We start from the raw sequence: 27,500 nt of genomic DNA, 5'->3' as shown, positions 1-27,500 counted from the left end.
TATGTTCTTCAAAAATCTCAATGTCATGGATGTCTTAGTAATAAGCACACGCTTATCTACATTATCCTTCTTATTGGCTATAGTGTATGTCTACAATAATTTAATTTATTCCCTATTAATAATTTTTGGTTGATTCTTTTACTATTATAAAGAGTGTGTGACTCATGCCTGCATCCTCCACCAAAACCCCAAAACAAACAAAAAAGGAGTGTGTGATGAATATCCTTCTGCATTTGCCTTTTATTATTTGTTACACTATTGCTGTTAGCACCTCAGAGTACATTCTTAGATGTGAGATTGCTGTGTCAAGGTTATGCGTGTTTTGTGTGTCAATAATATGGTCAGACAGACTTCTTGAAAGTTTACATTCTCTTTAACTGAAAGGACCTATTTTAACAGTAGTACCATTAATCCTGTGGTTCCAGTTAAATGAAGATGAAACCGGTAATTCCCTTTTTTATCATAATGCTTTTGTCATTTTTTTCTGATTCAGCTTTTAAAAGCGGTCCATCTCCGTGGTCATGAAGGACCTGTTTATGCAGTGCATGCTGTTTACCAGAGGAGGGCATCGGATGTCGCATTACATACATTGATAGTTTCTGCAGCTTCCGATTCCACTGTTCGAGTCTGGTCCAAAGAGGGTTCAGAAGGTTTGTTTAGACTTTATAGTAAAAATTAGTGAAGTAGTAATTATCAAATGAATGACAACCAAAGAACAGGCATCATTTTTTAGTCTGTCAAGCAGCTTTAAAAATGTTCTAATTCTAATCCAAATGTTTGTGTTTTTTTGCACTTTTTCATAATTCCTTATACCAAATGATTTGTAAGTGTAAATTTCCTCTAGCCTTTTCATATATGTAATTCTGTTCTCTGTAACCCTGTTAAACATTCATCATTTCAATTCACATGGTCAGTGGGGGCTCAGGGTTGACTTCTCTCATATCCCTGCTGATGTGACAGTGCTACCCAATCTCTCTAGGTGGATAAGCTCAGAGTTAGTTGTTCATGGTGTTTGTTATTATTTTTTAGTAACATGCCTTCAGACCTTGAACTTTGGAAATGGATTCACTCTGGCTCTCTGCTTATCTTTTTTGCCAAATACTGATGGTGAGTATCCTTTTAAGTTCATATTAAAAGAGCAATATATTTTCACATCTCCACATGACCAGAAGTGAAAAGAAAAATATTGGGTCTCAATTTCGTATCTTAGTTTTTTCATGAAACAGGTTGGGACCTAGCTAATATACTTTTGTTTTCAATATTCAAATAATATGAGCATAGAACATAAGATTAAGGGAGGCTACTAGGAATTTTGGTAGCTGTTGAAAATTTAAATGGCTTAATATATAATCAAGATTGATACTGCTATTTATCAAATATATTGCTGATGTATGTACATCTAATTTGGGAAAATTGTCTAACTCTTTAGAAGGTGAAGGTCTGGAATAGGCTGAAAAAATACTGAAGATCGACCATGTGAGCATTTCTTACAAGAGGACAGCCCCTTTACATCCTACGTAATGACAGTTTTGCCTAAGACCACTTAAAATCTCCAAACAGAAAATTTTCCCTTTTGCTATGAAACCCATCTGTACCTCTGTTTGATTCTCCTTCACAAAGATGATGGCCAGTGTGAGTCAGTCTGTCTCTGTGCCTCCTCAGTAACCTGGAGAAGAGGCAGGTGAGAGGCAGGATCTGGAAACCACCAGCCTCTGGCCTTTTGGGACAGGAGCTGCGACTTCATGGTTTTATGTGATGCTTCCACTTGTAGGAGGGCTCCTTTGGAGGAGGAATTCACACATTCTGATCTCATAGTATAGAATTTAATTTCTTCCAACATACACTGAGGCCATGTGACTGGAGTGTTTTGTTTTTGTTTTTAGGGGATTTAAAGTGAGAAAATCTTGGAAAAATTCACTTTGTAGCAAGGTGTTTCCTTAGAAAAAGAGTTCCTGTTTTATTTTCCTCCACAGTTAGGACTGTCCCTTGGTAATGTGAATTAGTTTTTTGTGCTATTAAAGAAAACCAGTTTTACACACCTTTCATAGCTTTTTAAGCACATATTTAATTACATGCTTTTTTATTTGGTTCCCAATTGCTTCAGGAAGTTTGTTTTACTATTGAACTTTCAAACAAAATGTAAGGTCCTCAATGTAACAACCATACCATTACATTTTTGTGCAGTAACCATGATGCCAGACTGATAGTAGCTCTTCCATTTTATTATTCAGTTGGGCTAACTTTTCATATTAACCTTCTGGCTGACAGTGAAAATGCTCCCAATTGCTCTCAAACTTCTCTATTCACTGCTCCTTCTATCAAAATACATATAATGGAAAAAAGGACTCTTAATCAGTAGTCATTCATTGCCAAGCAACCATTTATTTTTTAAAAACATATCTTTATTGATTTCAGAGAGAGGAAGGGAGCGGGAGAGAGAGAGATAGAAACATCAATGATGAGAGAATTGTCATTGATCTGCTGCCTCCTGCACACCTCCGACTGGGGATCGAACCTGCAACCTGGGCATGTGTCCTGATCGGTAATCGAACTGCAGTCTCCTGGATCCTAGGTCCACGCTCAAGCGCTGAGCCATGCCTGGCCAGGTGCCAAGTAACCATTTAATAGAACATTTTAGAGTGTTCACTTTATTCCTGTAGACATTTATTGAGTGCTTTCAATTTATTTGTTCAATGATGTGAGAAATAGAAGTCAGGGTACTTTATTTAGAGTTTAGAATCCAGCATAGGTGATAATCATAACATGTGATGGAATACTTAACAGCAAAGCCTCTTTCCCCCCCAGTACCAATATTAGCATGTGGCGATGATGACTGCAAAATCCACTTATTTGTTCAACAGAATGATCAGGTAATTAATTTTATTAAGAGACTGACATTAGCTTTTGCTTAATTATATTTCTTAATATAGACTATTTCCAGATTATAGAATTTTAGGAATGTTCTCATCTGAACAAAAATAATTCAATGAGAGTATTTTTTACAGCTCTCTGTGAAATGTTTTACCTCTCTCTGAACACCAAGCAACTTCTGCCTTTACTACCAGGTCCAGAGTTGTTAAGGGGAAACGGATTGTTAGGTGGGGGAGGGAGAGAAAAAAAATACTGTGGTAGTGTTTTTTCTTTAAAATTTTAAATGAAGTATGTTATACCTACACTGAAAACTCTCTCTGGTAGAGTTTATTTGTCCTTCTGAGCCTTATGTACACTTGGAGTGGTTAAACTAGAGGAGGGAATTTCTAGAAAGGAGGTTGGTTAACTCTGGGCTCTTTTATTTAATAGTGGAGATACTGGTTTCTTTGCATTTTGTAAGACAGTTTGAAATGGTTGTGAATATCCAACTACCCACCTTGTATCTATGTTACATCATAGTATATATCATTCTATTTTGTAAGCATTTAGAGTATTTAAGCTCTACAGATACTATATTATCTATTCAGCATTGCTCAATTAGGTGATTTTGAGATTTTTCATGAGATGTCTATCTTATGTCTAATCAAACAGTGTTCCCAGTTTTTTAAAAAAAGATGCGCTAGCTGAGACCAAATGAAATCAATATATATATGAAAACATTAAGTTCTTACACCGAGACTGATGATTTTATCTTACTAGTTTCAGAAAGTGCTTTTTCTCTCTGGACATGAGGATTGGATAAGAGGCGTGGAATGGGCAGCCTTTGGTCAGTACGAAATTTTGCTAAAGTACATATGATGGGGACAAGTATGTGTAGCTTCCAAGAAAGCAGCCTCCTATGTTTTAATTTTAAATTTTCTTTGTATGTGATATTTTTCTGTTGTCCCAATTAGAAAAGGGGATACTTATCCCTTCTTATTAACTGTTAATTGGGGTGGTAGAAGATGAAACAAGTTGATGTTTAAAAGAGAACACAGCTGACATTCTTGAAAAGTTCTTTGTATATCTTAATAGACTGTATATAAGAATACCACATGCCACAACCATTTATTAGCATTATATGTGTATTTGCCAATGTTAGTAAAACTGAATGTAAGTCAAATGAATGAAGGGTAAGAAGGCAAAGTCTAATTTTTTTCAGGAAATATAGAAATGTGCATTTCGTAGAGGAGAAAGTCTTATACCTAAATTTAAGAAAATAATGTTTTAAAATAATAAATTTTGTTTTTTTTAATTAGGTAAAGATCTTTTCCTAGCAAGCTGTTCACAGGATTGCCTGATACGAGTATGGCAGCTGTGTATAAAATCAACATCATTAGAAACTCAGGATGATGATAGTATAAGACTGAAGGAGAATACTTTTACTATAGAAAATGAAAGTGAGTAAAAATGAAAATATTTGATATAATAATATTTAGGTCTCCTAGCTGATTTATTTATGTTTCACTATATACCTATATGAAGGTTAGTTTTTCAGAAATATCAGGGCCCTACACGAAACTTGATACTATGCATTTTTTCTTTTTTAAATTTTTATGGAATGATGAGTCATTTTTCATATTTGAAACTTCTAAACCATATTAGTGAGACTTTTAAAATGTTTTCTCAATAAATTAATTTGTATAATTTTAGCATAGGAATATCTAAGAAATAATGTGAATTATCTGTACCTTTGTTGGAAGATGTTCTACAAGACAAGCTAAATCCCTGCATTTGAGGAATATATGTAATTCTGATTTTCTTACTCTCTGGCATCAGAACAATACTCCTGCATGGGGTATTGATCCTGTTGAAATACTGTATGTGGAGAAGTTATTTTTGTTTGTTTTTTGAAGAACACTTTTTTATTTTCCTATCCTCACCTTAGGATATTTTTTCCATCACTTTTCAGAGAGAGTGGAAGGGAGAGACGGAGAGAGAAACATCAATGTGAGAGAGAGACATCAACTGGCTGCCTCCTGCTTGTCCCAACCAGGGCCAGGGATTGAGCCTGCAACCAAGGTATGTGCCCTTGGCTGGAATAGAACCTGGGCCGCCTCAGTCCTCAGGCTGACACTAGCCGCTGAGCCAACCCGTCTAGGGCTGAAGACAGTATTTTTGGATGTGTATCTAAATTGTAAAGTTAGTTCTCAATGAGCATTGTTCCCCCAGGAATTCTCTTGTTTTTACTCTTCTTGGTTATAAAGCCAATAAGAGTTGAGATTTTGGTAACAGTTTTATGGGGGGGAACAAAGAAATACTATAACCAGCATATTATGAGTAGCTATTCCCAAACTTGAATTTTTTGGTGATATTTTTATGAATTATTTTATTTGAGAGGTCATAATAGTGGTTTGATTCTCTTTATTTCTGCATTTATCTTAATTTTTAAAAATGGCATTTTAGATCATTATACTTTGATAATGAGTGAGCATAGGTAGGAGGCTGGCACATCTGTTTTCGCTTTTAAATTGCAGTATAACAATAGCTATCCCAGAAAATATTAAAAATAGAGCACATTCTTTAATATTTATTTATGACCAGGTAGAGACAAAAGTAGAGAAAAATTTATCTTTCTTTAGAACTTTTTTCCTCCTGCAATTTTGAACAGTGGGTGAAGTTAATGAAATTTAGAATGCATGTTCTTTTTGTTGACTCTGATAAATCATGTTTTTTCTGGAAATGAATGTACAACTGACTTGGTTATGAAAATGTTCTTTTTAGAAGAGCTTTGAGGAAACAATGCTTCTTCATTACTTTTGTTATAGGTATTAAAATAGTATTTGCAGTTACTCTGGAGACTGTGCTGGCTGGTCACGAAAACTGGGTAAATGCAGTTCATTGGCAGCCTTCATTTTACAAAGGTAGGAAGAAAAACACATATCCCTCATTTCAGTTAAATCTCACATGCAGAATTTTAAGCTAACCAACTAAACTGGAGGGTATTTTTTAGTGTGATTAGAAATCTCAAATGCAAGACATTTTCAAGTTGACAAAGTATAATACTGCAGTCCTCTTCTGCTGGACACTCAGTCCCGCTGAAAATTGTGCTCCTGAGCAGGAAAAGGATGATTCCTGCCGTGGTGCTGAAACTGCTCACCCCTATTAGCTTTTTTCCTGAAAAGTTTCAGATTAGTCTTTATGGGATTTAAGAGAAATTTACTTTTCAGGCAAACTTCACTGAATCCTTTACCTTTGGCAATACAAAGTTGGTAACACATTTATGAAAAAACAAGACTCCCCTCCTCCGTTTGCCCTTAACCTCCATTTATGGAGTGATGGTTGTGTGCGTGCTCAAGCTGGTACTGGGTGTAGAGCTGAGTAAGGCACAGCCTCGTATTCTTCCCCACAGCCCCTTCCCCAAGACAAAAATGGAGAATATCAATAATTAATGTTCAGGTAACCACAATTCAGCTTTTATTACATTATATCATACTTGCTACAGTTTAAGAAAATTAGGTATTATTGATATTGAGGACCCCTATGTATTCTTTCCTGAACCCTTGCCCCTCTGTCCTTCCTTAGGGGCAACTACAGTACTGAATTCAGGACCTTAGCATTCCCATGCATGTTTTTATACATTAACTACACATCAATGTAGCCATAAACGATAGTTTTACAGCTATTGAAATTATATCAGTGTGTACTCATGCTCTTACAACTTGCCTTTCTAGTGTAACATGCTAAACATTTGGAGTTGTATCCATGTTGATTCATGCAGCTCTAGTTTTATTTTTATTGCAGTTTAATATTACCTCATCTAAACATACCACAGCTTGTTTACCTAGTTTTGCTATTGCATTGCTGAAGTGAATGTGTTTGCAGTATCCATGTTTTTTCTCTCTGGTAATCTACAAACATGATGCCTGTTGAAAACCTAAAGAAATTATTTTATATTTTTTAGATGGTGTTCTATATCAGCCAATGAGATTATTGTCTGCCTCAATGGATAAAACCATGATTCTCTGGGCTCCAGATGAAGAGTCAGGAGTTTGGCTAGAACAGGTAAAAATATGAATATTTAAGGAATAGAAAATTGGGTTTAGAAATTGAGTATTTACTTCCCAAGTCTATATTCCTAGAGCTGTAGATGTTTGCTCTTTGTATATGTTAAATGAGTGAGAACATAATCTCTAGAATCAATGGTTTCTATTGATTATGAATTGTTTTTCTGTCTGTAATTGCATAGGTTCGAGTAGGTGAAGTTGGTGGAAATACTCTGGGATTTTATGATTGCCAGTTCAATGAAGATGGCTCTATGATCATTGCTCATGCTTTCCATGGAGCATTGCACCTTTGGAAACAGAATGCAGCTAACCCAGTAAGAAAAGCACTTTTAAATAAAGCATTTCTGATCAAGTAGAGTGAATCCTAGTGAAACCTAGGTTAATGGTGTTGTTTTACTTATAACACTATACAGAAACAGTACAGGCATTTAAGTTCAAATGACATCACTTCTTTTTTAAACATTATACTGTAGTTTACTAGGTAAGAAACTCATACTTTTCTAAGAATAAAAGTATTAATTTCTCTACCATTGTTGAGGTATTGAAATTTGCACATATGTAAAATTTCTACATAATGAACTTCAAGCTATGTAAATTTTAATTTCTACCTTTAAGCTACATAATTTTTTTTATGGGAGTTTTTCCTAAAATGTGTAACTTCTCTGTCTTAAAGAAGGTAATGTAGTTTGATATTTTCTTTTTGAATGGCTAGGTACTCCATAGATAAAAGTTGAACAAATGACTGACAAAAGGACTTTCTGAACATCTGTTATTTTGTGATGGAATATAGCTATGCTGTCAGGGGTTGTTAATATGTGTAATTCTACATGGCCCTCCAAATATTGGACCCTTTTAGCTTTTTCTTATAATTTTTATCTCTTCTCAAAAAGAGGTAATCTTCTTCCTCTAATCATGCTCAACATTATTCTATCCCTTACTTTCTAATTTGCTTCTTATCTGCTGTTTGGATATGGAGAAATAAAATAGGAACATAGTGGCTAAAAGCACAGGCCTTGGAGCTAGACATCCTGGGTTCACATTCTGCCCCATCACTTACTTACCAGCGGTGTATTGTTGAGGACATTACCTAAGGTCTGTCTCAGGTTTCTCATTTGTAGAATGTGGATAGTGATAGCACCTACTGATAGGACTTTTATGATGCCTAAGTGAGTTAATGTTTGTACAGTATAAAAAACAGGGCCTGGCATATACTGGGTACTAGGTAAATATATTTTAATAAATGAAAGAAATGAGAACATTGAGTGAAATGTGAGTCAGCAGATTCCATCTGTGCATCTGATGGCTTCCTTTATAAAGTAAAAATTCATGGATTTGCATAACCCTTAATTTGTGGGCTTTGTAATAGGTGTGTTATCTATGAGGATTTGACTTCTCATTACATAGGGTGACTTTACATAGGGTGACTTGTTCTTTCCTTTGTGTCTTCTATTTGTAGTTGACCTTCATGATTATTTCCACTATTAAGTAAACTAGGGAATTAAATAAGAAATATTTTCACGGATAAATTTAATTTCATTCTTAATTTGGAACTCCTTTAAGCCGTATTTCAGGTGATCTTTGACGGCCTTCATAGAAAAAAGCATCAGATAAGTAAGGAGAAACTCAAACCAGAAGACAGAATTCACTGTACTTGTGCTTATAATTTTTTTTTTTTGTAGTTAGGAATTTGTATTTTTTGCCTTTGTTCAGAATACATGGAATTGGTAAATGCCACATGCCTTTGGTGAAGTACAACTGTTACTACTTTATACAAGTATGAGATCGAGTTTAGGAAAAAAGATAAGAGGTGATGACAGACACACAGTGGAAACATCGTTTCATGGCAAACCGAAGGGGATGTGGGAAGCTCGGCTTCATTTGACTGCTAAGTCCCAGGGTATAGTTGCGTATTTGCTCATGCACATGGGTGGTAGGAGGGAAGGGGGACAGCAAAGACACAAAAGAAGTACACAGTGGGATGAGAAAGAAAGTAGAAGGGCTGATATCTCCCAAAGAACAAAGCCAACTATATCTGGTGAGCCTCAGAAGTTGTGCTTATAATTTGGCTTCAAATAATAATAGCTACTTACAAGTATTGAGGGTTTTTTTTTAAATCTACTTTTATTTTTTAGAGCAGTTTTAGGTTCAAATTAAAATTGAACAGAAAGCATGGAAGGTTCACATATACCCCTGCCCCCACACACGCACAACCCTGTGCATTGTCAACATCCCAAACCAGAGAGGTATATTTGTTATAATTAAGAGGGATTTTTAAAAACAAATACTGCCCTTTAGGACTTACAGTGGATGACTGTACTGATAATCCGAAAGTACAGAACTTTGTTCAGAACTTTTGGAAACTCCCATTAGTGTTAACTTTAGAATCAGTTTTATGTCACAGAGGAAATTAATAGCATTTCTTTATCATAGCCTTTTTTGACCAGAAAATAATATAGCTTAGCTTAATCACTTACCCCATTCATCAGACTTGTCTTTGAATGACCTTTTAGGTATTTAAACAAATTTAATTTTCTTCTTAAGACAAGTTTTACCAGCATTTGAGGTTGTTCAGAAAGGTGCTTTGTGGCCCTGGCCAGGTGGCTCAGTTAGTTGGAGCATCATCCCATACACCAAAAGGCTGCGAGTTCAATCCCTGTGGGGGCGCATATGGGAGGCCCCCACATCCATGTTTCTCTTTCACATCCATGTTTATCTCTCTCCCTTCCTCTCTCTCTAAAATCAATAAAAACATATCCTCGGGTAAGGATTAAAAAAAAAGGTGCTCTATGGACCAGTCATACGACATTTTTTAATAATATCTAGTATGTGCTGGCATTGTTCTGTGTGCTTTACAAATATACACTCATTTAATTCTCATAATGAGTCTATGAATAATGTAATTTTACAGAGGAGTTAATTTAGGCACAGAAAGGTTAAAAAGTATCTGGCTTCTAGGAGGCATTCCATAAATAATGAATGGAGGGTAATTTCCCAAAATTACGGCTTTAAAGGACACAGGACATATTTGAATGTTTGGGTTCTAATATGCTTGACTGGAGAACAGATTCTATTATTTAAGATCTCATCTTGCTTACTTAGCTTTTCACCTTGCTTGGGGCCTTCAGTCTTTCCCAGTATCAGACCTTCACCTTGCTCGGGGGCTTCAGTCTTTCCCAGTATCTGACTTTAGGGCTGAAGGCATTATCAGACTTTATTTTGAGTAGTGGTAGTCTTTGATTATTTTGCTGTGTCATGAGCACTTTAATTACAGAGAGAGTGGACTCCAGAGATTGTCATTTCAGGACACTTTGATGGTGTCCAAGACTTAATGTGGGATCCAGAAGGAGAATTTATCATCACTGTTGGTACTGACCAGACAACTCGACTTTTTGCTCCATGGAATAGAAAAGACCAGTCACAGGTAAAATGTCATGTTTGACTGATCCACTTTAAAAAACATACATGAGCATGTGAAAAGTGAGGCAACATCATTAGCCATTAGGGAAATGCAAATTAAAACCATGATGAGATGTCACTACACCTCCTCTAGAAAGGCTGAAGTAAGAAGTATTGTAATAAGTGGTGGTAAGGATACAGAGCAATTGGAACTTTCATACATTGCTAGTGGAAATGTGAAAAGATACAAGCACTCTGGAAACAGTTTGGTATTAAAAACTTAAACATACGCATACTCTTTATAATTCAAATAATTCAAATGTTAGTTGTCAAATGTATTTACTTAAGTTCCACACAAAAGTTCTGTTATGCCTTATAATTAATTCATTAGGAAACATTACCAAGTCTGCAGTAAAAGCTAATTTCTAAAATCACAGTGTTAGATAACAGTGGTTAAGAGTGTTTTTTTCTCAGGAAACTTTTGATCATGGCCCTGAGCTCAAAAAAATCTCAATGAAACTTGACCACTGGTAAGCCATTGGACTGTGCTATACAATAGAGAAAGTCAGTATACTCAGCTGCAGTTGCTGACAAAAATTCATGGAACCCAATTGTGGGTCATTCCGTGAGTGCTAATGAAATTTGCCACTGACATTGCTTCAGTAGCATGTGGTAGATTCAAATTAATAGAGTTGAGGACATGGGGAGTAATATAGTCAAATGAAAAGGCAAATGATTTGGAGTGACTTTCTCTTGCTCATGGTGATTTGTTATCGATACAGCTCAGTTGTTTATCCATGATCCATTAAAAAAAATTAATAAATTGGACTTAACAAAAATGTAAAGTGTTTCCTCTTTGAAAGACACTGTCAGGAAAATAGGAAGGCAAGTCATAAACTGGGAGAAAGTATTTACATATCTGAAAAGGTTTATATCCAGAATATATATAAAACTTTTCCGAACTCAGTAATAGGGAAACAGACAGTTTAATAAAAAAATGGGAAAAGATTTGAACAGCTATTTCTCCAAGGAAGACATATGGCTGGAAAATAAGAATAAGAAAAGATTCTTAACACCATTAGTCATTAGGGAAATGCAGATTAAAGCTATAGTGAGATACCATTACACACCTGTTGGAATGATTCAAGCTGAAAGACTGACTAGTGTCGATGAGGGAGTGGGCAACTGAAACTCTCATATACCGCTGCTAAATGTCTAAACCCCTTTGGAAAATACTTTGGCAGTTTCTTAAATATTTAAATATACATCTCCCATATCGTCCAGCCATTCTACTTATAGGTAGTATGTACCCAAGAGAAATAGAAGCTTATAGCCATGCAAAGACGTGTACACAAATTTTCATGCCTGCTTTTTTAGTAAAAGACAACAACTGGAAACAATCCAAATGTCTTCTCATTAGACAAATAGATCGACAAATAGTGGTATATCCATACAAGGAAACATTTTATTACTCAACAATGAAAAAAATTGAACATTGTTAAACAACAACATGGGTGAATCTGCCCCATGGTCATATCTCTATGGCTTAATAAATGATTTTGTGTCTGATATTTTGCTTGTTGAAAAGAATTCAGATTTGAAATGCATGATCATTTTTGTTTATCCTATTTTAATACCCAGGTGACTTGGCATGAAATTGCACGGCCTCAGATACATGGTTATGACCTGAAATGTTTGGCAATGATTAATCGGTTTCAGTTTGTATCTGGAGCAGATGAGAAAGTTCTTCGAGTATTTTCTGCACCTCGGAATTTTGTGGAGAATTTTTGTGCCATTACAGGCCAATCACTGAATCGTGTGCTTTGTAATGTGAGTATCCCTCTAAATGTTTTAACTAAGTCTAATTACTTCATTTAAATTTTTAAAATTTTTGCTTAAGGCTATAAATGGAGGATATAGGTAGAAAAGAAGTCAAATCATTTTATTGGCTTGACAAACTTTTGTGTGCATTGTGGCATGCAGTAATTTAAATATTAAAACCAGAAGTTTTGTAACAAATTAGCCCAAGACACTAAAATATTTAAATGTTGAATTAAGGTATGAATACTATGTATCATCACTGTGATTTGATGGTTAGCATATAGTTTCATATGAGATAATTTGATTGATATAAATTACAGAGTTTAACAGATCATTGACATTTGAGATGGCTCTCTGTAAAAAAAAATTTTTTTTTTTCTAATCCTTACTCGAAGATAGTTTTTCCATTGCTTTTCAGAGAGAGTGGAAGGAAGAAGAGAGAGAGAGAAAGAGAGAAAGAAACATTGATGTGAGACACGTTGATAAGTATAAAACTTATTGATAAGGATAACTATATAGACAAATGCAGAATAGTATACCATTGTCGGTTGCCTCTTGCACACTCCCTGACTGGGGCCAGGTATTGAGCCTCCAACCGAGGTACATGCCCTTGACCGGAATCAAACCCCAGACCTTTCAGTCTGAGTGCTGAGGCTCTAACCACTGAGTGAAACCAGCTCAGGCTGTAAAAAAATTTTTTTTTTTTTTTAATACATTTTTATTGACTTCAGAGAGAGGAAAGGAGAGGGAGAGAGGGATAGAAACATCAATGATGACTGAGAATCATTGATCAGCTGCCTCCTGCACGCCCCTGACGGGATGGAGCCTGCAACCCGGGCATGTGCCCTGACCGGGAACCGAACTGCGATCTCCCGGATCCTAGGTCCATGCTCAACCGCTGAGCCACGCTTGGCCGGGCTGTAAAAAATTTTTTAAAGAAAATACTCTGACTCCCTTTCTGGGAAACATCTGTGTTTACATGAGCATCATTAGGGATGTGCCTATGAGACTTTCTTGGAAGTAGAGCTCTGGGCCTTCCATTTTGAGCTCACTCTTTGCTAGAAGCCAGCCCAGTGCATTCCCTATCATACCCTGAAACACAGTGAGCTTTTAGGGTTCGATGAGCTCATGGATGAGAGTACACCCAACTTTCTGAATTGGATAGAGGGTTGGGGGTTAGCTGGAGCCTGTCTGATTGCCTAGCATTGCCTCTGTTGGTTCAGGAAATGGAAGTATGGGCAGATATTCACACAAAGGTGATCTTTAAGCTGCTTCTCAGCATTTCTGAGCATGACATTTTTGTAGTGCCTGAGGAGGTAACAGTAACTTTCAGCGTTTAAAACACATGCCATACTTTTTATTACAGCAAGATGGCGATCTTCCAGAAGGAGCTACTGTCCCTGCTTTGGGATTATCAAATAAAGCTGTCTTTCAGGGTAAGGCTTTAGCCTCCAAAATTATCCACTCTGTAGTGGTACATAAAACCTACTTACACACTTGTATAACATGTACTTAATATTCATTGCAGCCCATATTTTTTAAAAAGTCACAGTACACGCATCTGTCTTCTTTGTCATGTTTTATTATAAGTACTCTGTACACATGCAGAGCCTGAAATAGGTGCAGCTTTCACAAAGTGTGTCTTGGAGCACTACAACCACAGATGCTAATATGGGTTGCCGAAAGAATGTTCCATAGTTTTAAAAGTTTGGGAATTGGTAGGTCAAAGAAAAAGGAAGGGATCCTTATAGAATTGACTGGTGCTTCTCGGAGCACATTTTGAAAACACAAGTAGTAGAAATACCCTTGGCTTTGTAATCACATGGATATGGCTTTGAATTACACTACTTTGAAGTACCACTATTTTCTAACTGATGGCCGTAGTATTGGAACATGTATAGGAGACTTAAAGATGGTGATTATTCATGATGTTATATGTTTCTTTTAAACTAGGAGATATAGCTTCTCAGCCATCTGATGAAGAAGAGCTGTTAACTAGGACAGGTTTTGAGTCTCACCAGATGGCCTTTCAACCTTCCATACTTACTGGTAAGAACTGACAAAAAGATGATTTAATAGAACCATTAGTACTTATATTTGCCACTGCTGACCTAAATAAGTGCTCTAGCATTTACTTTTTTATTTGAATGGAAATAGAAAAAAATAACTGCAGCGCTATGAATTTATTGTAGAACCTCCCACTGAGGATCAACTTCTGCAGAATACTTTGTGGCCTGAAGTTCAAAAACTGTAAGTTAAACTGTTAGCAGTTTGGTCTGATTGTGTCATAACTTGCAATTCCCCCCCATCCCTCCAACTTGTTTTTTCTTTTCTTTCCTCTTACCTACATTTCCCTCCCTGCTCTAAAGATCTTTTAGTGGCTTTCATAATGCGTGAGAATCAATCTTCATATAGGTTTTTATATTGCTATGTCTTATATTTACTAGGTTTGCTTATTGGTCTTAATTTTTAAAGTAGATAAGCATAATATTGTATATATATGTATGCATGTGTGTATATATATATGTTTTTAAGACTTTTAAGATTTGTTATTCTGTTTGTCTTTTTTCCCTTGGTGGTTCCCCATCAAAACCTTTCTATGATTTATTATTTATTGTACTGGCTGCCTGGGGGTGAAAACTTGTATTTTTTTCTTTTTCTTTTTTTTTAACCCTTACCCCAGGACATGCTTAGAGAGAGGAAGGGGGAGAGAGAGCATCCATTGTTCGCCTTCCGTACATGTCCCGACTGAGATTGAACCTGCAACCTAAGTATGTGCTCTGATTGGGAATCAAACCGGCAACCTTTCAGTGCATGGGATGATGCTCGACCAACTGAGCCACTCGGCTGGCTAAAACTTGTATTTTAATCTAATTGTTTAAGTTGTATTACTTTTAGGAAGTTGGCATATTTCTCCAGTATCTCTTTTCCCCCAAATGTTTGCCTGGGCAGAAATTTAATGTTCCCTAAAAGACTATGTTTACTAGAGAGGTTGATGTTATACTTTTCACAATTTAAAACTTTGCAGCATGAGGATATTTACTAATTAACAGGGGTCATGCATTTTCTCGTTTTAAATTTTAGATATGGACATGGTTACGAATTGTTTTGTGTTGCTTGTAACAATTCAAAGACTCTGCTTGCCTCAGCTTGTAAGGTAGGGAATTTTACTTTTTATTCTACTGGGTCACAGGTATTTGAGTCGTTAGGCTCCTGCAAGTTTGGTAGTAATTTTGTCAGAACACTGTGTGTATGAATGGCCACTGGTGCCTGCTTTTTCTGAATCTTACTTTCTTAGTCTCCTTTTCTTTCTGTTTCATTGAAAGCTTGCCGTTGCATTTTAAATCTATTTCAGCTGCACAATTTTAATCCTAAATACTTGATTTGAACTGATTTATGTCCCTACTCAAAAATTATTTAATCAGGTATCTTAAAACGAGTCCTAAAAATATGATAAATTTTAAATAATTGGAGTTCTGGAGACGCAGAAAAATGCGAAGATGAAAGTTAGAGGGCACTCCATCTGGTGGCTTTTTTTTTTTTATTAAAAAATATATCTTTATTGATTTCAGAGAGAGGAAAGGAGAGGGGGAGAGATAGAAACATCAATGATGAGAAAGTCATTGATCGGCCGCCCCCCGCACGCCCCCGACTGGGGATGGAGCCTGCAACCTGGGCATGTGCCCTGACTAGGAATCGAGCCCTGATTGCCTGGATCCTAGGTTGATGCTCAACCGCTGAGCCACGCCTGGCCAGGCCATCTGGTGGCTTCTTGACGACACTCTTGGTATGGACCTAACTGAGTGGAGTCCCTCCGCCCGTGCCAGGGTGAGGCAGGGTGGTGCCCTGCTCAGCCAGCCAACAGCATGAAACTGCAGAATAGTGCACTGGAAACATTTGCTTGGCAGACTCATCTTGAACTCATTATTCAGTAGTTATCCATATGCTGTGGAGTGAAATAATATAATATTTATGGAGGATTGCTTGAAGGTTCTGAGATACACACATTCCCCTAAATTTTCTAAAATTTATTTACTTGTTTTAAGCATAGTGATGAGAGCTGTCATTCTGGATGTTCCACTGTCCCTGCTTTTGCTGTGGCTTCTTGCCACTGGCCTGTATTGAGAGGCACCATAAGAGATACTGCTGTGTCCTCCTGCTCTACCCCCTTGCTTGTTGCCCCCTCTGTGAGGGTGGTCCTGAGAGTACTTCTTTCTGATACAGAGGCCTGTGGGAAGAATGGGGCTTAGTAGCAGGAATAGCTGTGCTTCTACTGAGCAGCTAGTTTGTTTTAGTTTTGGGCACTGTCAGTCATATAATTGATTTTTTCCTTTCCGAGTTGGCTCACTACAAGCATGTGCAACTGACTTTTGTTTTTTTAATTTGTGTACTTTTTCTGTGTGTTTTATATTTTAATAAACAGTGGAAAAGAGGCATGGCTAATAACGTGGCTTGGGAAGTTTAAATCTGAATGTTTGTGTAAACTCACCTGCTCAATAGAAGGGCCCATGGAAACTTCTTGTAGCTTTATCTTCCAGGCACCAATCTCACGGTAGCTGAGTTTCTTGAATTGAAGGTGCCAGTTGACATTTTGTTTTGACTGGTAAAGCAAATGATTAGATGCATCTTTATTTTAAACTAATGTTTTCAACAGCTTTATTAAGATGTCATTAGTGTTCTGTAAGTTGCATGTTCAAAGTGAACAATTTGATAAGTTTTGACAAATGTTGATACCTGTGAAGTCATCACCACAATCCAGATAACATACATATCCTCTCATTGAATGTGGGGGCAGCTGTTCCGATCAGGTTTGTGCAAGCCATGCATACACTCAAGCAGCCATGTCTAAGAGACCTACGGTTGACATTGATCTTGGTACCACCTACTCTTGTGTGGATGTCTTCCAGCATGGAAAAGTGGAAATAATTGCTAATGATCAGGGGAACCAGACCACTTTAAGTTATGCTGCCTTTGCTGATACCAAATGATTGCTTGGTGATGCTGCAAAGAATCAAATTGCAATGAATCCTACCAGCATGGTTGTTGATGCCAAGCGCTTGATTGGATGTAGATTTGCTGATGCTGTTGTCCAATCTGATATGAAGCATTGGCCCTTCATGGTGGTGAATGATGCTGGCAAGCTCAAGGGAGAGACAAAAGTTTCTATCCAGAGAGGTGTCCTCTGTGGTTTTGACAAAGGTTAAAGAAATCACAGAAGCCTACCTTGGAAACACTGTTACCAATGCTATTGTCACAGTACCTGCTTACTTCAGTAACTCTCAGTGTTAGGCTACCAAAGATGCTGGAACTATTGCTGGCCTCAGCGTACTTAGAGTCATAAATGAGCCAACTGCCACTGCTGTTGCTTATGGCTTAGACAAAAAAGTTGGAGCTGAAAGAAACATCCTGATCTTTGACTTGGGAGTTGTCACTTTCGATGTGTCAATTCTCTCCACTGAAGATGGACTGTTTGAGGTCAAATCTATAGCTGGGGACACCCACTTAGATGGAGAAGACTTTGGATAACCGAATGGTCAACCATTTCATTGCTGATTTCAAATGCAAGCATAAGAAGAATATCAGTGAGAACAAGAGGGCTGCCTGTCGCCTTCGTACTGCTTGTGAACATGCTAAGTGTACTAGCACTCAGACAAGTATTGAGATTGATTTGCTCTACGAAGGAATTGACTTCTGTACCTCTGTCAACTGTGCCTGATTTGAAGAATTGAATGCTGACCTTTTCCGTGGCAGTCTGGACTCTGTAGAGAAAGCCCTTCGGGATACCAAGCTTGACAAGTCTTATTTCTATGATACTGTTCTGGTAGGTGGGTTCTACCCATACTCCCAAGATTCAGAAAACTCCTACAGGACTTCTTCAGTGGAAAAGAGTTGAATAAGAGCATCAACCCTGATGAGGCTGTTGCTTATGGTGCAGCTGTCCAGGCAGCCATCTTCTCTGGAGACAAATCCAAAAATGTTCAAGATTTGCTGCTGTTGGATGTCACTCCTCTTTCCCTTGGCATTGAGACTGCTGGTGGAGTCATGATTGTCCTCATCAAGCATAATACTACCATTCCTACCAAACAGACACAGGCCTTCACTACCTACTCTGACAACCAGCCTGGTGTACTCTTTCAGGTTGATGAAGGTGAGCGTGCCGTGACCAAGGATAACAACCTGCCTGGCAAGTTTGAACTCATCAGCATACCTCCTGCACCTTGTGGTGTTCTTCATATTGAAGTCACTTTTGATATTGATGCCAATGGCATCCTCAGTGGCTCTGCTGTGGATAAGAGTACAGGAAAAGAGAACAAGATTACCATCACCAATGACAAGGGCCACCTGAGCAAGGAAGACATTGAACGTATGGTCCAGGAAACGGAGAAGTACAAAGCTGAAGATGAGAAGCAGCCGGACAACGTGTATTCCAAGAATTCACTTGAATCCTATGCGTTCAACATGAAGGCAAATGTTGACGATGAAAAATTTCAAGGCAAGATCAATGATGAGGTCAAACAGAAGATTCTTGACAAGTGCGATAAAATCATCAACTGGCTTGATAAGAATCTGAATATCAGCAGGTAGAGTTGGAAAAAGTGTAATGATGGGGTAATGATTCAACCCCATCATTACCAAGCTGTACCAGAGTGCAGGGGACATGCCACAAGGGGAGTGCCTGGCGACTTCCCTCGTAGTGAAGCCCCTCCATCTGGTGGTGCCTCCTCTGGACCCACCATTGAAGAGGTTGATTAAGCCAACTTTGAACATAGATTTAGCATTGTTCCACACAAAATATTGAAGGACCCAAATTTGTAGCAAATTCCATAGCAGTTTTAAAAGCTGAGCTGTGTATAGTAAATAACTGGGCATTCTTGATACTTGAATATGGACTGTATTCACAAGGGAAGGAAATAATGCATTTTATAACGCTGTATTGTAAAGTGGAAAATGCATTGTCTTAAATAAAACTATCTAAAATTGGGACCAAAAAAAAAAAAAAGTAATGTACATATCCATCAGTCCCAAAAATTTACGCTATGGTAATTCCTCTTTCCAGCCCCTCCTTACCCTCTCCAGCCCCCATCCCTAGGAAACCACTAATCTGCTTTTTGTCATGATAGAGCACTTTGCATTTTCTAAAATTTTATATAAATGGAATCACACAGTATATACTTTTTTTTTTTTTTTGGTCTGGCCTTTTTCATTCAGCATAATGATTTGAGATTCATCCACGTTGCATGTATCAATAGTTCATTCTTTTTTGTACTGACTAGTTTTCCTTTTATAGGCATATCACAATTTGTTGATCCATTCACTTTTTAATGGACATTTGAATTGCTTACAAAGTTTTTGACTTTTCTGATAAAGCAGTTATAAGTATTTGTGTACAAGTTGCATGGATATATGCTTTCATTTCTTTTGAGTAAAGACCAAATTGTGGAATTGCTAGGTGGTATGGTAGGTGCATATTTAAATTTTTGATAAACAGCCAAAGTATTTTCTACAGTGATTGTACCATTTTCCAAGCCCACCAGCAGTACGTTAGAATTCTAGTTGCTCTACACCCTCACCAACACTTGGTATGGTCAGTCTTTTTAAGCATTCTAATAGGTGTGTAATATTTCATTGTGGTTCTAATTTGCATTTTCCTAATGACTAATAATGTTGAGCATTTTTTCACGTGCTAATTTTCCATTTATATGTCTTTGATGAAATATCTTCAAATCTGTTGCCCATTTCTTTTTGAAAAATTTATCTTTATAGTTGAAAGTATTACAGATGTCCCCGTTTTTCCCACTTGATCCTTTCTACCCTCTGCTGCCCCCACCCCAGGCTTTCACAACACTATTGTCTGTGGCCATGGGTTATGCATAATGTGCATATAAATTCTTTGGTTAATCTCTTCCCACCCACTTACCCTTGCCTTCCCTCTGAGATCCCTCAGTCTGTTCCATGCTTCTATGTCTCTGTATCTATTTTATTCATGAGTTTATTTTGTTCTTTAGATTCCACACATGCGTGAGATCATATGATACTTGTCTTTCTCTGACTGGCTTATTTCGCTTCTGTTGCCCATTTCTTTATTGGATTGTTTTCTTATTATTGAATTTTGAAAAGTTCTTTATATACACTGGATCATCTATCAGACATGTGCAATGCAGATAATTATTCCCATGGCTTGTCTTTTCATTTTCCTAAGAATTTTTTCAAAGAGCCGAAGTTGTATGATTTGGTGAAGTCTAACTTACCAATTTTTTCCATATTGGGTTGTGTTTTCTATGTTTTAATACAGGTGTTTAGTGCTATAAATTTCCATTTAAGCATTGTTTTTGAGGCATTCCACAAATTTTAATATGTTGTGTTTTCATTTTCATTTAATTAAAAATACTTTCTAATATTCCTTTGATTTCGTCTTTGACCTATAGTTTATTTTGAAATGTATTATTTAGTTTCCATAGGTTGAGTGTTTTCCAGTTATCTTTCTGTTAACAATTTCTAATTTCACTGTGGTCAGAGAACACATGATTTGAATAAAATCTTTTAAACTTTAATCTTGGTAAGTTTTCATGTTCAATTTGAAAAGAATGGATTCTATTTCTGTTGGGTGGAGTGTTTTGAAAATATGAACTAGGTCAGATTGGTTGATAGTACTTTTCAAGTCTTTATCCTTTCAGTTTTATTGAGTGGCATTGTGAAATCTGATTGTAATTGTGGACTTGTCTTTTAATCTTTGCAGTTCAATCAGTTTTTACTTTATATATTTTGAAGCTCTGTTGTTAAAACATTTTTGATTGTTATGTTTTCCTGAGTAATCAACCCTCTTTAATTTCTGGTAATATATTTTATGCTCTTAAGTCTACTCTGCTGTTCATATTGTTATCCTAGCTTTCTTTTGAATGATACTTGAATTATATATCTTTTCCATCATTTTACTTTTAAGTTACTCGTTTTATTTCAAGTGGGTTTTTGGGGGGCAGCATATAGTTAGGCCTTGTTTTTAACTCATCTTGATAATCTTTCATTTTAATTGTCATAATTGATATGGTTGGATTTGAATTTGTTTTCTACTTGGTCCATCTGTTCTTTGTTCCATTTTACTTATATTGGATTAATTGATTTGTTTTTATGATTTTACTTTATTCTGTTTGGTTAGTAGATATAACTTTTTGTTGTGTTATTTTATTGATTGTTTTACATTTTATAGTATACATCTTTAACTTACTATACAGTCTACCTTCAAGTAATATTGCACTGTTTTATATACAATTTAAGAACTTTACAGAAGTATACTTTTGTTTCCCCCTACTTTGTGGTATTGTCATTTTACATTTTACTTATTCATAGAAATCCCATAACATTGTTACTATTTTTGTTTTGACCAATTATCTTTTATAGAGATTTAAGTAATAAAAAAAAAAATTCCCATCGGGTATCATTTGCCTTATGCCTAAATGATATTCTTTAACATTCTTTGTAATGCAATTCTGCTAGTCATGAAGTTTTTTCTTCAGATTTTGTTTGAAAAAAATAGATTTCTTCATTTATGAATGTTTTTTATGGTAGGGAAAGAGTTATTGGTTTTCCTTTCACATACTAAGATGTTGCTCCATTTTCTTTTTTTTTTAAATTTTATTTTGGTTTAAAATATTACAGATGTCCCTTTTTCTCCCCAATGACCCATTCCACCCCGCCCCCTCCCCAGTCCCTCTCCCCACCATTGTTGGTGTCCTTGGGTTGTGCATATATGCACATAAATTCTTTGGTTACTCTCTCCCCCTCTACCCACCCGCCCTCCTCCATCCCTCTGACATTCATCAGTCTCATTGATGCTTCCATGTCATTGAATCTATTCTGTTCATCAGTTTATTAAGTTCTTTAGATTCCACATATAAGCGAGATCATGTGATGTTTGTTTTTCTCTGCCTGGCTTATTTCACTTAGCATAATTTTCTCCAGATCCATCCATACTGTTCCAAAGGGTATGAGATTCTTCTTTACAGCTGCATAGTATTCCATGGTGTAAATGTCCCACAGCTTTTTTATCCACTCATCTCCTGATGGGCACTTGGGCTGTTTCCAGATCTTTTGACTTGCATTGTTTTTCACAAGTCTGCTGTAATTTGTCTTTGTTCCTCAGTAATGGATCTTCCCCTGCCCTCCAGTTGCAATTTCACATTTAGTGCTGGTTTTAAACAATTTAATTATTGTTGGTATATATTTTCTTCATGTTTCTTGTGTTTGAGTTTTATTGAACTTCTTAGATCTGTAGGTTTAGTATTTTCATCAAATTTGGAAAAATTTTCAGCCATATTTTCTTCTCATCCTCTTTGGGGACTCTAGGTACACATGTATTTAACTGCTTGAAGTTGCCATAGAGTTTGATGATGTCCCCCCCCGCCCCCCGCCTGATTCATTTTGTCTCTCAAGAATCAGATATCTCAGTTTTGAGGTGTCATTATTTTCATGTACTTTGTCTGGATTTTTAGTTTTTTCACACAAGAGAGTAATTCTGATGCCTGTTACTTCTGACTAGAAAGTGAATATCTTTAAACTGATATTTCATGTCTGTCCTACAGGCCGCTAAGAAAGAGCACGCAGCTATCATTCTTTGGAATACTACATCTTGGAAACAGGTGCAGAATTTAGTTTTCCACAGTCTGACTGTCACACAGATGGCCTTCTCACCTAATGACAAGTTCTTACTAGCTGTTTCCAGAGATCGGACCTGGTCACTATGGAAAAGGCAGGATACAATCTCACCTGAGTTAGGTAAAAATTGTTTTTAATAGGAAAGATTATTATATCCATTTTTTCCACCTTGAGCAGCTGTGGGTAAAGAGAAACAGAAGTGTTAACAGTTGAAGGGCAGAGTCTCACTGTTGTGCAGTCTTTCAAAAATTCTGTTATAATTGAGGAAGACTCAACCTTCCTTGTAAGATTTAAATGCAGATGGTCTTTGGGTTGACTTCCTTGTGATTATGTAGTCAGGATAGCATGTGTTCAGACATCTCAGTTAAAGAAACATAAAAATGTATGTGTAGAAAGTTTAGATTTTGCGGATGGTTATAGAATGCTACCATAACCACCCAAGCTAGGAATTTATGGGACAGGAATAATGAAGATACAATTAAATTATGAAACTTAGAAGGACCATTATGTTTACCTTTTCCTACCACTCTTGTCACTTTCATAATTGGGAAGGGTGTTTTAGGCATCCATCTGGGAATAACATGACCTCTGGGCAAGATGTTAACACACCTACGTGCATTTTACGCTGAGCTTGGCATAAATTGAAAAAAAATGAAAAGAAAAAAAGCTTTGTGTTGTTTCCACAGTGGCCATTCCTAGTTCTCCAGTTTCTTTGGGTAAAATCTAGAGAGTGTTTAAAGTATCTCTGTGTTATTTACTCCTACTTTTAATTTTTTCACTGATGTAATCTACATGTTGTTTGATCTTGTGATATTTCTAGTCCCTTAGTTTCTTGTCCTTTAGAGAATACCAGGAACTGTGACACCTACTTGGCAGTATGTGTTAGACAGACTGATTTCTCTTGCAACTAACTAGTGAATTCCTAACCTTTGCTTTTTAAAAAGATAAAATGATACTAGTAAGATATCTGTTAATTTGCTGTTAAGATTATGGATTAATAAATACCTTCCTCTTCCTTTCTCATAAGCAGTTATATGTTTAGTCCATATAAGGGCTAGAAGTTACCTTACATTTAAATCTTACAAGGGAAAAGATTTTTTTAAGTTTAGGTGTTTTTTTTAAACACTATTTACATAATGCATCCTACGTACGGGTGCATTAATCTTTTTCCCCCATAGCTAATGTGCAAATCTGGCTACTTCCTTAGTAAGGTTAAATTGCTTCAGGCCTCTTCCATAGGCATAAAGTGACCGTTTAGCTAAGTGCCTAGAAGATGTTTGTCATCAGTCACTAGAGGATGACTAGTCAATATAAAATCATTCCCTACTAGAAAACTATTCCCAGAGCCTTCTGGTAAGGGGTCAGCTGCCTAGCCTTGGTCTGTTGTGAAAGTTAGCATATGTAAATTGAATACTAAATTACATGATGTATATGTCACCTAAACATAGCTTTTTAACAGGCAAAACAGCTTTCTCTGCTTTGTGAGTAGTCCATGTGTGTTTCTTTCAGACCCAATTTTCAGTCTCTTTGCCTTCACCAACAAAGTCACTGCTGTGCACAGTAGAATTATTTGGTCTTGTGATTGGAGTCCTGATAGCAAGTTTTTCTTCACTGGAAGTCGGGACAAAAAGGTAATTTTTTTTTTAACTTAATATTTTTTCAAATGTAAAATAGTGTCATTACAGGTATGTTTGGGTAGAAACCACATAATCCTGACTTTCTGATACAACTTTCAAAAACTGATTTATATATTCCCTCTGTGTTTCTCATATGCATACATAAAAAAGTACTTTCTTACTTTTAAAATGCTGTAAGCACATTTCTCTGAAGTGTCAAATATAAGAAAACCTTTCCGACACATGACCTGCATCAGATGGCCCCAGTGGGTGAAAAGTAGTAAATGAAATGGATCAAGACTAAGAAAGGAGGAGAGCAGGAGCAGGGCAAGAGGACATAAGGGGGAAAACAGTTTCTACTTTTCTTTTTCATACTTTCATGAATGAAATTTTCTTCTATAATGAATGATTATTACCTTTTCATTCAGTGTTGTGTGTGTTGTGTGTGTGATCCATGCTTTCCAAAAAGCAGAGCAAGTTAGCTAGCAGTAGGTTCTTGACTATGACCGTCACCCTTGTTCTCTGGGAAATGTTCACCCGGCTTCTGGTCTTTCCTTTGTTTTCCTACTCTTCATTTTCCTTTTTTTGCAGTGCCTGCAGACCAAAGGTGGCAAGGCAGTTGAGTGTTTCCTTTCCTCTCCCTGCCTTCTCCAGTCCTAGTCATGGTACAGGTTACTGAAGTGGAGGGCCAACATGGGCAGTGAGACATGAAATGTCAGCCCCTAAACCCTTTCCCTCAGACCTTCACTCTGTTCACTAGCCTATTTAATTATTCCCTGGCGTTTATTTGCCTATGCTCTGCTAGCTGCCAAGGAGGCAGGGCTGCTTCTGCCCTCCAGTCATGCCCAGTAGCAGATGGCCCAGCTGTGGCTTTCAGGGATAGGCAGGACTGAAACAGACAAGGCATCATCCACTGCACGTGCTCAGAAATGCTCTTCCACTTGCTTGGACAGAGCCTTCTCAGAATCTTGCTTTGGTTCCTGCATCCGTTTCACTTCCCTCCATTTCTTTGTGACCAATCACACCCCCTTGAGACATAAGCTTCCAGGGAAGCCTCATGTCTTATGTGGAGTATCTTCAAGGTTAGGGCCTCTTGACAGCCGAGCTGATGCCCTGAGCAGTGGGTGGTGTAGAGGGAGAGCCAGGGACTTGATTGGTCTCCATACATTTTGTGGTAACTTCTTGGGCACGTGCATGAGCCCCTCATTGAGCACATGGTCAGTTGAAACTCGCTGGATCAGAACTGGTTTCCTGAGTGTGAAGAGCATGCCAGATACTCCCTGGCAGGGGCAGTCCATCTTTGGATGGCACACTTAGGTAGTTGAGGTCTCAGAGACTTGTGTCTGCTACACTGTGGCTTCTCTGTGATGCTTAAAGTGCTCTTTAAGTCCCAGAACACAAATGTAAATGTTGAATTTTTTTTGACTGCCAGAGCAGATATTTTGCATTACCTATGTCATTGAAACTCTCTAATGCATTGCTGGAAGCCTTGCGAAGAGAAAGTTTTACAGAGTTTGATCTGCCTGTGTTAGGTGGTTGTCTGGGGTGAGTGCGACTCCAGCGATGACTCCATCGAGCACAGCATCGGGCCCTGCTCCTCCGTCCTGGACGTGGGTGGGTCTGTGACAGCCGTCAGCGTCTGCCCGGTGCTTAACCTTTCCCAACGGTTAGTCTCTGTGTGTGGCTTCCTTGTATGTTTCTTTAAGAAGACCACTTGGTTTCTTAATATGTGGCCCTCTTACACTTTGATTCATGGGTTCTCTTAGCTTCCAAGCTTTTTTTTTTTTTTAATAATGCTTATGTTTCTCATAAGAATTTTTAAATTGATAGAACTTGATGATATTCAAAGTGGTGAAAGGAAGGTTGGGAGTGTGGCCCAAAGGTTCTTATTTTACCAAATTCAAGACTGGTGCTTTCTGTGCAATAAGTGTCTTCAGCAGAATGAGAGCCCCTGTAACCAGCCAGGGACATGTTGCTTCTTGGGCTTTGCCATTGGGCATCCTCGATGGGGAGGAGGCTCCTTGAGGGCACAGTATAGTAGTGCACTGTATTCTGGGCTGGTGGTTGTAAACAGAGGCCTCAGTAAGCATGGGGCAGTTGGGAACACTGTGAGGAGCTACTTTAGAGTGATGACAGAACAGAAATTCATGCTAAATTAATAACTGCCTTCCTCCCTCCTTTAAAAACAGATATGTTGTTGCTGTAGGATTAGAGTGTGGAAAGATTTGTTTATATACCTGGAAAAAGACTGATCAAGTTCCAGAAGTAAATGACTGGATCCACTGTGTAGAAACAAGTCAAAGGTATTTTCTTCCTATTTTTGCTTCCATTAGACTAGATAGAAATCATGAAATGTTTAGCGGCACATTTTATGCCACATTTACATAGAGAGGACACAAATCTGTAGTTATGGTGCTCTCCAGTAGTGGTACCCCTGTGTGGTATAACCTCTTGAAATTGGTGTTTGTTACTATATTATACTTGGTTTTTAAAAATTTGCTTGACCGAATTGCTTGTTTGAGTAATATTATCTTTACACTTAACACATTTGAGAAAAGTGATTTTCATAATGACGTGTTTTAGAATTTGATAAAAATTGATTCAAAACTTTGGTGCTTTTTGGAAATATTACTGATTGTGCTTTGGTGGCGTTTGAACACTTCATCTCAGGTCCCACAATAGAGCAAACTGTCAGTGCCCCTCAACGCCTCATGACAGGCTGTCAAGCAGAGTAATCTGTCCCTGAGCCTCACATCCTGGACATGGGCCTTTGCCACAAGAGCTGGTTTAGACACCTGCTCTTTACAACATCCTCTGAGTTCCACCTGCCTAAACAGTAGGGATCGTTTTTTGATCTATTTTTTAACCCATTTACTTTTGAAAACCATCTAAACTTTCAGAAAGGTCACCGTTATCATTCTATGTCAGATTTTCTTAGGATTCTTCAGCTCTTATCTCTCTGAACTGCTCAGTATATAATTTCAAAAACAATTCCAGATGATGGCATGATGAGGTGATTGGCTTAAAAGAGAGAGACTCGTGAGCACATCTCTTACCCCATGTTTCATCCTGGGAAACTGGTTTCCTTATCCACAAAGCA

General features: G+C 37.3%; 1 protein-coding gene and 1 pseudogene across 3 annotated transcripts in view; both read left to right on the top strand.

Moving 5' to 3' along the window:
• The window catches only part of ELP2 (elongator acetyltransferase complex subunit 2), a 39,928-nt gene that overhangs the window by 8,149 nt on the left and 4,279 nt on the right, over positions 1 to 27,500 (top strand). For both annotated transcript variants that reach the window (XM_081149512.1, XM_081149513.1), the window contains exons 4-21: positions 494 to 650; positions 1,030 to 1,107; positions 2,806 to 2,870; positions 3,631 to 3,697; positions 4,170 to 4,310; positions 5,679 to 5,774; positions 6,815 to 6,915; positions 7,100 to 7,231; positions 10,189 to 10,338; positions 11,955 to 12,143; positions 13,501 to 13,570; positions 14,088 to 14,183; positions 14,327 to 14,384; positions 15,219 to 15,291; positions 22,712 to 22,904; positions 24,294 to 24,415; positions 25,933 to 26,066; positions 26,590 to 26,703. In XM_081149512.1, coding sequence (XP_081005638.1) covers positions 494 to 650; positions 1,030 to 1,107; positions 2,806 to 2,870; positions 3,631 to 3,697; positions 4,170 to 4,310; positions 5,679 to 5,774; positions 6,815 to 6,915; positions 7,100 to 7,231; positions 10,189 to 10,338; positions 11,955 to 12,143; positions 13,501 to 13,570; positions 14,088 to 14,183; positions 14,327 to 14,384; positions 15,219 to 15,291; positions 22,712 to 22,904; positions 24,294 to 24,415; positions 25,933 to 26,066; positions 26,590 to 26,703 — 2,036 coding nt within the window. The remainder of the gene's footprint in view (positions 1 to 493; positions 651 to 1,029; positions 1,108 to 2,805; positions 2,871 to 3,630; positions 3,698 to 4,169; positions 4,311 to 5,678; positions 5,775 to 6,814; positions 6,916 to 7,099; positions 7,232 to 10,188; positions 10,339 to 11,954; positions 12,144 to 13,500; positions 13,571 to 14,087; positions 14,184 to 14,326; positions 14,385 to 15,218; positions 15,292 to 22,711; positions 22,905 to 24,293; positions 24,416 to 25,932; positions 26,067 to 26,589; positions 26,704 to 27,500) is intronic.
• Positions 16,936 to 18,994, top strand: LOC308562688 (heat shock cognate 71 kDa protein pseudogene; annotated as a pseudogene). The gene has a single exon. The product of its transcript is annotated as a heat shock cognate 71 kDa protein pseudogene (transcript).

This window comes from Miniopterus schreibersii, assembly GCF_964146895.1.
Source record: "Miniopterus schreibersii genome assembly, chromosome: 10".
In the NCBI taxonomy this organism is placed as follows: domain Eukaryota; kingdom Metazoa; phylum Chordata; class Mammalia; order Chiroptera; family Miniopteridae; genus Miniopterus; species Miniopterus schreibersii.
This window is presented reverse-complemented; position numbering and strand designations above follow the sequence as displayed.